The sequence below is a fragment of the Cryptotermes secundus genome, unplaced genomic scaffold, assembly GCF_002891405.2.
Source record: "Cryptotermes secundus unplaced genomic scaffold, Csec_1.0 scaffold1116, whole genome shotgun sequence".
NCBI classification, from domain to species: Eukaryota; Metazoa; Arthropoda; class Insecta; order Blattodea; family Kalotermitidae; genus Cryptotermes; species Cryptotermes secundus.
In genome coordinates, this window is record NW_019738890.1 from 560,247 (window position 1) to 569,141 (window position 8,895).

The 8,895-nt window shown below is 38.8% G+C and overlaps 1 protein-coding gene and 1 long non-coding RNA gene across 2 annotated transcripts; one reads left to right on the forward strand and one right to left on the reverse strand.

The window, feature by feature from the left end:
• Positions 1-549: 549 nt before the first annotated feature.
• Positions 550-6,837, reverse strand: LOC111871319. The gene is made up of 3 exons (XR_002843999.2): positions 6,041-6,837; positions 2,335-2,416; positions 550-704 (listed from the first exon to the last, which is right to left on the reverse strand). It is a non-coding gene; the product is annotated as an uncharacterized LOC111871319 (long non-coding RNA).
• A 273-nt stretch (positions 6,838-7,110) lies between these two features.
• On the forward strand, positions 7,111-8,672 carry LOC117282847 (immediate early response gene 5-like protein). Its single transcript, XM_033754205.1, has 2 exons — positions 7,111-7,373; positions 7,563-8,672. Exons 1-2 carry the CDS (start codon positions 7,330-7,332, stop codon positions 8,233-8,235), a joined length of 717 nt encoding a protein of 238 aa, XP_033610096.1. The 5' UTR covers positions 7,111-7,329; the 3' UTR covers positions 8,236-8,672.
• The last annotated feature ends 223 nt before the right edge of the window (positions 8,673-8,895 follow it).

Genomic DNA, 8,895 nt, shown 5'->3' on the forward strand with positions numbered 1-8,895 from the left:
GATTTAGTTCAGAGGCGGTTCATCTGGCTCAGGTCCTATGAACAAGCAACTGCTCACTAGAAATTGTACTTTTCTGCTTACAGGTGCCAAGAGCGGGCACAGACTCATTTGAATGTGACATGAACTCTGTGGCCTTCCTTCCAGTACATACAGGCACTATCTTCCCACCTCATGACTCATAGTACGCGGGTTCAAATACCCGGCGGAGGTCGTCGAATTTTTAAGGGCGGAAAAATTCAGGGAACAAGTCATCCGGGAGGGACTTTAAGCCGTGGGTCCCGTGTTGTAGCTTTACGGCATGTAAAAGAACCTCATACCTCCAAAGGAGGTCACTGAGCCAAAATTGCAGATGTTTCCCGCCCAACAGCAGTCACTAATACCTCTCAGCTAGTAGAGCCGGTCTCGCTGGCTGGGCGGAACTGATGGTAAGCACCAATACCAGTAGGATATAGAGACTGGTAGAATCATAGAGGGAAGCACAATGGACCACTACAGGTCTAAGTGTATGGGGAAACCCACCCTCTCCAATAACTAACCAACTAACTACAGGCACTATCGGCAGCTGCAAGCTGTGTCTTACTTAAAAATAGAGATGATATTCCAAACAGTAACAAACAATAAAAATATAAGTCCATACTAAATTTCAGAGTTGGTGCCAGCATATTTCACAAAGAATCTGCAGTTTTGTTTTCGAGATGGTTGCCCTGAAAAAGGAAGAAACAAAGAAAATGTAGTAATGCTCATGTTAAACTAGCAGATTTCGCAAAAACCTCACAGATGGTTTACTTTTTGAAAATTAAATTTCATATTCTGCATCAAAAACAGAAATTCTTAGTAAGATTTAAGCGTATCAAGAAGGAAAGTCTTATTGAACAATCCATTATTAAAATGACACTTTATGGTCTACAGTTGAGAAATTATAACAAGACAAGTGACATGATCAGAGAAAAACAAATATTTATTTGCAGCAGTATAATCGCCACATGACATTATCGACATTACTATATGGAGGCTCATCTACTCAGTCTTTAAGTTAAAGCTATGAATTACTGTTATTTGTAATGTCATGATAAGACAAATTTTGAATTGAGTTGACTGGTTTCATCTAGTAATCTGTGTTCTCATGTCTAAGTCTGTCAGATAATGAATAGGATTACTTTTTCTTCGCTAGAACTGGCTGTTCTTTTGAATGAATTGAATCAGTGGCAGACAAAAAGCATACTCATGTTTGTTTACTGTCACTAAGGACCAAGAATGCAGACTGTGATTCTTTCTGTTGCTGCTGCAAGACGCTAAGCGTTCCAAGTGGGGTGTCTGTTGAGCTCATCTGTTTCATCAACTTGAAACAAAATAAAAAATATGTGTTCAAATAAAAATTAATCTCATTGAGCCTGACACCTCAGATGGGGCACAGTCTGTTTGCCACTAAACACACTGAAGTGTTTGCAGCACCTCTCACTGATTATCCTAAGAAGCTGGCCAAATTTTAAGTTAGTCTGCTGCTTGAAGACATCAATTTCCCCTAATTTCCAACCCATGATCTCTGTCTATGTCTGCTAGCCTAATGACAACTGAACAAATACGCTGTGTGTTATATGAGCAGGCTCCATCTGTCTTGCAGCAAAATTGCTGTATTCGCTTCTGTCCCAGGACTGAAGCTACTGTGTATGTTTGTAGTCAGCAGAAAATGATAGCACAAAGTGTGGATGGATATCTATCTGCTACGTGGAATCATGGACATGTAACGATAACTACAATTTACTTCCTTATGGAGCACCATTTAGAAATAGCATCAAATTGTTTCACAGTCTAACGTGTAGCACTTCCTTCTATAAAACTTTCTGAAAGTTATTCATTACATGTTTCGACCTATAAGGTCATCATCAGGTGTTTTAAAATTAGGAATTACATATGAAGAAACTGCTGTCCTCCCATATTGTGGTTGTTGGCCATTACTTTGTGGTCCCTTCTGTGTGCATGTATATATGAAGTGGCAGGTTGCTCTGCCCGCTGTGTTACACAGCATAACACAACAGGAAGAACAACCCACCACTTTATATATACATGCGCATAGAAGGGACCACAAAGTAACGATGCATAACCACAATATGGAAGCACAGTAGTTTCCTCATTTATAATTTATAACTTTAAAAAACCTAATGATGACCCCACAGTTCGAAATATGTAGTGAATAACTTTTAGTAAGTTATATAGATGGACGTGCTGCACGTGAGACTGTGAAACCATCTGCTACTAAATGAAGTGCAGCAGGGTGCTACAGTATAGTACTAGTTACAAATAACAGCTCATGACCAGGTCTGGACTGATACTCACTCCTTCCTGCTCATTCTTCTTCATTCGTTTCTCTACTTTATTTCTGCCAGGTCCCTTTCCATGAAAATTATGAGACAGGTATCTGAAATTAGGAAGAGAGACAACATTAAAGTCACTGTATTTTAGGATCTTACAGAATGTGACCATGTTTCCAAGTAAAATGTAACACCCTTTCATCCTGAAGTTCCAGCCAGAAAATAGGGGTTACATCCATATTTAGTTTAGTGCAATCTGTTGTTTTGTTAAATTATAAAAATATGTAACATTCTGTTTTCCAACACAACTTACTCATACAGCCAACAACCAGAAATGGGCATGCTACAGCCCATTAAAGTCATAGCGATTGAAATGATTAACACAAAATATTTTAATAAAAGTACAATGGGACAGTAATAATTTTGAGGCATGTTTCTTCTTAATTCATGCAATCTATCTCCAAATGAACCATTCTGCCACATTCTATGCCTACACAACAAACTGTATCAAGTACAAAGTATTTACACACTCAAATGTCACAATATGTTGGCTAGTTACAAACTGTCACATACAGAATGGGAGAAAAGGAAGTCAAAACACATATATAACAAAATGTTCTACTGAAAGCATCTGAGGTGGAGACAATAATCTCAACCCCCATGATAGGGTAATCATGACAGTGCTGGTCAGCAGAGGGACCCTACATTTTAACATGGGACGGGGGTATCCTTTGTATTCCCAAAGCTTTAATGCTGGTAGATGTGAAAGCATCATCTGTAAGGAAAGAAATCTGTACACAGACGTCACCAAGGATAAAACTCAGAACCTTATGAATGGGTATAACAGCTTACCCCAGGACCTTCTTCTTAAGGACCTACTCTAAGTGGCTCTAGTGTTGCTCCCAGCTCAGTCACCATGTTAAAATGGCTGCTGGTATACAACTCAAAGAACATGTGAGTGGCACGATGTCAATTCAGAGTTTCACATAAATTCATCATTTGGTTCACGCATTAAGGTGAGGATAGCACACATGGATGATATACACAATGGTCCCACAATCTTGTCTGTTTCCACTGGAAAGCCGCTTCCTCCTTGGAATTATTTTCTTAAAATGGCAATTACTATGATAACTTTTTTTCCCCCTAAAGAATGTGCTACCATTGAACAGGCTATACTCCAACCTGTAAGTCAACTGCCATTCCTTGAAAATGCTTATGTACTTTACCACTTTATATGGCATTTTATTCCAGAAGACACCATTTGTCAAGAAGAAGAAGAAAAAGGTTCTACCATTTCAACTATCATATTCTTATTGTATAGCGTGCTTTCATTTCTAGGACCTTCCATTGGATGTTTCCAGTTCTGTACTCAGTTCAGTGATTTACATATCCATTATCATGAATTCAACTGTAATTAAAATATAATCTAATTCTGTTGCAACTGCAGTAAATAACTGTAGATGGGCAATGAACTGTATCCAGTGTTGACACATGCTAACCCAAAGTGCCCTTACCAAATCTGCAGATGGTTGTATTGCACTCACAAGTAGTTCTTGAGCGTACTCATCCCCGTTGCCAGCCAGACCATACGTGGCAATGTCACCCAACGTATGGCAGAATTGTGCTGTAGCATGCAGCACAATGGAACCACATTCCGTGTTTCCTTCTGAGTTTCTTTCCACTACAGGCTTCTTTCTAATATGCTTTACTGATGTATTTTCAACAATCTCAACTGAAGTCAGGGGAAAAACTTGATTTACAGAGACTAACTGTTCGAAGTTGAACTTCATAATATCTGAGCACTATGATATTAGTGCTCATATTATTTTCCTTCTCTATAAGAGAAAAAATCTGAAGAAGTAAATTGAATGATAGTATTTATTTATCCAGATCATTCAAGTGTAATCCATGTTTAATATACAAGTGTCTATTTTCATTTAGTTCCACCACACTGACACGTGGAAATAGTTTTTTGAGCTTAAGTAGTTTTCTATTAAAATTAGTAATTTCATCACTGAGAGTAATATTAGGACCTTTTAGGCTATGCCTATAAGGGACTGTTAAAACAATCACATTCCTATGAGTGACTCTCTTAATGAATTCAACAAAATCATTAAAAACCGTACTTTATTTCACTCTATCAATATTGTTTGACCCACAACAAAGAATAATAAAATCTTTGTCTAGCAAATTATCAACATCTTTTGTAGCTTGTTCCAATATTATTTTGGTACCAGCTCCAGGTTTACTGTAACCACTTACTTGGAACTCATCATTCAAATAAAGTTTCATATTTTCTGAGAAGCCTCTTAGATGACTATCACCTATCAATAGTATTTTATATTTTGAAGATTTTGAAAGATTGCTTTTACTATTCAGGAATGTATCATGTAATTCACTTACATAATTATGAAAAGACATTCATTCATTCATTTATTTCGTGTCCATGGATCATTATACATGATATAAGACATGTCATTCTTGTGTAGTTATAGTATAATAAGTTTCATGATGTTACTATTGGGGGGGGGGGCTGCATGTGAAGCATGCAGTGCAACGTGGAATTTTGGTACCAACTCAGCATTTGCTCTAGNCTCATCTATGCTATAAAAGCAGTGTTTTAATAGAAATGTTTTCCAAGTAATTTTAAATTTACATAATGCTGGTATCTCTTTAATGTATTGCGGTAGGTGGTTTAGAAGACAAAGACCAAGATTATTGAAACTGTTTTTACACAAGCTTGTATTGCATGGAACAATGTATAAGTCCTCTTTCCTTCTTGTATTATATGAGTGTACATTTGCATTGGTTATGAATGTATTCGAGTTGGATTTCATGTAAACTAGTGTTTCATATATATAGAGGTAGAGGTAGAGGTAATACGTGTAGTGATTTGAAATACTGTTTGCAGCTAGTGGTTTTGGTTACCTGCATTATGGCTCTAATGTCTCTCTTTTGTAACTTAAAAATCGACTCTGCATTTGATGAATGACCCCAAAATATCAATCCATATGATAACAAGGATTGAAAGTATGCATGGTATAGAGTGCGAACAGTCTCGATTCCTAGCACTCTGCTGACTATTCGTAGGGCAAAACATATTTTGCATAACTTGTTTGCTAGCTTTTGAGTATGTGTAGACCACTTTAAATTCTTGTCTAGCCATATTCCCAAAAATTTTGTGTATTCCACATTATTGATTTCTTTGCCATAAAATTTTATTGACGGGTATTCTAGGTACATCTTCTGAGTGTGATGGAAGGATATTGCTACCATTTTCTCTATATTAATAATTAACTTATTCCTTTCGAACCACTCTGTGAGTGTATTTATTGTTTCACTTATTTCCTTTTGGACAACATCCACCATATTCCCTGATATAAAAAGACTGGTATCGTCGGCAAAGAACGTAAACACTTCCTCATCCCTAGTAGGAGAAACACATCCATAATAATAGTTGGAATGTTTTGGGGTTTGGTATTGTCTTCCTGAACATTCACTGGTTCATATCTAATATTGATTATTCGCTTTTTTGGTACCCCAGTACGATGCTTTATATAATGCCTAGTCTGTGCATTTTCTACATCACGATGAATCTTCAACTTCTTCACCGATTTAATTCCTTGCATTTCCGATGCGGTATGTCCCCTACCTGATGGGTAGTCCGTTAGATTTAATATGTCATACCCGTTATTAGTAGCTATAAGAAAGTATGGTGCATATTCACTTACATTTTGCTACGTTGTTCTTTCCACTATTTCTATACCTTTTGCACATTCCGTCGTCAGTCAACAATTTTGATGTTCGTCCGACTTCACATTCACCGCTACACCAGATATAATCTTAAGTTTGGGGTTAGTCTCTTCCCACTCTTTAACACGAGTTTCTTTATTAACGGCAATCAGCTTAATTCAGAAAGTGCATGTTGCAGATTGTTTTCTAATTCTAGACATTCAGAACATTCGTGACCATCATATACATCCTACCTATACTCGTTATTTTCAGGCCGTGCATACCGGTGCATACCACTTCAGCCAACTGCCAGCCATCTTCCCACACGGTTGTATAATATGATAGACACTGCCTACTGAATTGACAAGATCAAAATTTTCTCCTAAGACATATGAAGCTATAAAACCTCTTTTGTACATTTATAGCATTCACACGCACACACATATATCAACTTCAGAATTCCATGACTCATTGTAAGGAAATGAAGGTGCTAGTTAATCTTCCCGGGTTGATGTCCTAGCAGCTGGTGACATATTAATCGATATTAATGTCCTATACTCAGTAGAAACGTGTTTTGTCCACAAAGAAATCGATCACACGCTCCTTCGCGTGAAGTATAGATGTCAGATTGTTACAAATGCCATGTGATTATTTAAATAGGACTTTTAACAAACCATTTGCAACTGATGAAAATATATTTTCCTTTTAAATTACAGCCTGTGTTAGGTGGACCAATATGAAAATTCGAATACCAAAATTGCAATTTCAGTAACTTTTTAAGTAAATGTACGATAGGGTTTTAATTGGCTTACAATGTTCAAGCAATTTTCATACATTTGCATGATCTGGTACGAGACAATCTTTACGATTTCCGACACTATTTTAAGAAGAATTGGCGCTACCCCGTAGGAGGACGTCCTCTGTTTGGTTGATAAGTAGGCCGTTATATCATGACAAGGACGCAAGCGGTCGACGTGGCAACGTCGGCTGAGAAGTATTGCGTAGTGACGCAAGCTGTTGACGTGGCAATATCAGCTGAAATGTCTTGCGCGGTATTGCGTAATTTTACCTGTTACGTAGTATCACCTGTTGAGGTTACTGGCAGTTCGTCGTGCGCTTCCAGTGTGGTTGCATCGTTAGTATCTGCGTGAGATAAACTGCTGTTGGAATACTAGAAGTTCTTGTGTGGTGAAATTCGTATAAGTGGTGTAACTGCAACAGTAAGTGTACAAAGTGTTTCTTTCATCGTTTTGATATTCCGGCCGCTTCAGTAAGTACGCTAATAGTGATGGCATGGGAAGCGGAGAGACTAATGAACATTTCTCTGACTAAATTGGCGGAATCTCGCAAACAACGTGGCGGTGTTAGCCTTCATAAACATCTCATGGTTGTTACGGTTGCGAAGAAGGCGCGTTGCATTTTCAAGGAGGAACTATACAACATGTTTCAATCCCAACAGCGTGGTGGTTACACATCAACCACATGCGAAGCGGAGAGACTAATGAACATTTCTCTGACTAAATTGGCGGAATCTCGCAAACAACGTGGCGGTGTTAGCCTTCATAAACATCTCATGGTTGTTAAGGTTTTGAAGAAGGCGCGTTGCATTTTCAAGGAGGAACTATACAACATGGTTCAATCCCAACGGCGTGGTGGTTACACATCAACCACAGCAACGACCCCGCAGGATCAACAGCAGCAAGACGATTGCGAACACAACTATGACGACAATGGACTTGTAGATTTCACACCGGAGGAGGCTGGCACTGGATCGTCGCAGTATACAACACCACACTCCGAAGACGCGTCGTCCGGAGTTAATCATCTCCAACTTTCAGCGTCCTGTGTACGATGTGCAGATAATATCCCGCCCTCCCTTCCATCATATGAAGATGACAAAGAAAATCAACCTCGACCCTCATATCACACAATTCCTGCCTCTCCTCAGAGTGACAAATCACCCGCTCATGGAGACCGTGTTCTACGACACAGACGACGCAGACGACAAAGACGACGCACATGGAATGCAACAAGTACTTCTTCGCCGAGGTGCCCTAAGAGACGGATTAACTTTGACGAGTGCGAAACAGAGGAAGCAGACTTAACACCGGGGCAGGTTGACATTGGATCATCACAACATAAAACTACTTCAACTATTCCACCAAAGTGTGCAAAGATATGCTGCATGTCGTGAGGGCGATGACACCGTGCCCACGACAGTGTAAGCCAGTTGTGTTGCAAGTGTTGTGTCCATACTGTTTCGGCAATCTTGCAGGAAATGCGGCAGCAGTAGCTGCGAACATGTCGGCGGGGCCGGGAATTTGAAAGCCAACCAATTCGGTATCCACCCCAAACCTGTGTTCGTCTAAAGCCAAGGAGGCCGTTTCGTGCGATGATTGTGTAAATACTGCTACATCGAAACCGAATAGTGTTGCCATGACCAGCAGGTTGTAAACATAAACACATTAATCCAACGACAGCAGGCTGTGCGATATTGAACTGAACTTAATAATGAAAGACAGAGGTAAGCAGTTCTGTTTTTAAATTGACGAGAAGGTGTACACTGGGGCCTAGCCCAGAAGATAATATATTTTTCTATTGTGATTAAAATATTTGATTCAGTATTTTTAACCGAGTTATAAATTCAAATTTTTAAAAAGTGTGTTTGTCTTCAATGATTTTGTACTTGGTTTCTGCATCATGCTTAACTCAAAGCCTAGGCAAATTTTACATCACAACAGTAACAGTTTAGACACATCTGAACACCTGAGGATGGCGGTCTGTGGCAGAAACATATATTGAATATTTTAATGATCATTACATTACGACAAACTAAGAAACCAAGTACAAAATC

Coding starts and splice junctions, on each gene's coding strand:
- LOC117282847 (XM_033754205.1), top strand. CDS start 7,330: ATGGCATGGGAAGCGGAGAGACTAATGAACATTTCTCTGACTAA. Junction 7,374..7,562: donor ATGAACATTTCTCTGACTAA/ATTGGCGGAATC, acceptor TTCTCTGACTAA/ATTGGCGGAATCTCGCAAAC.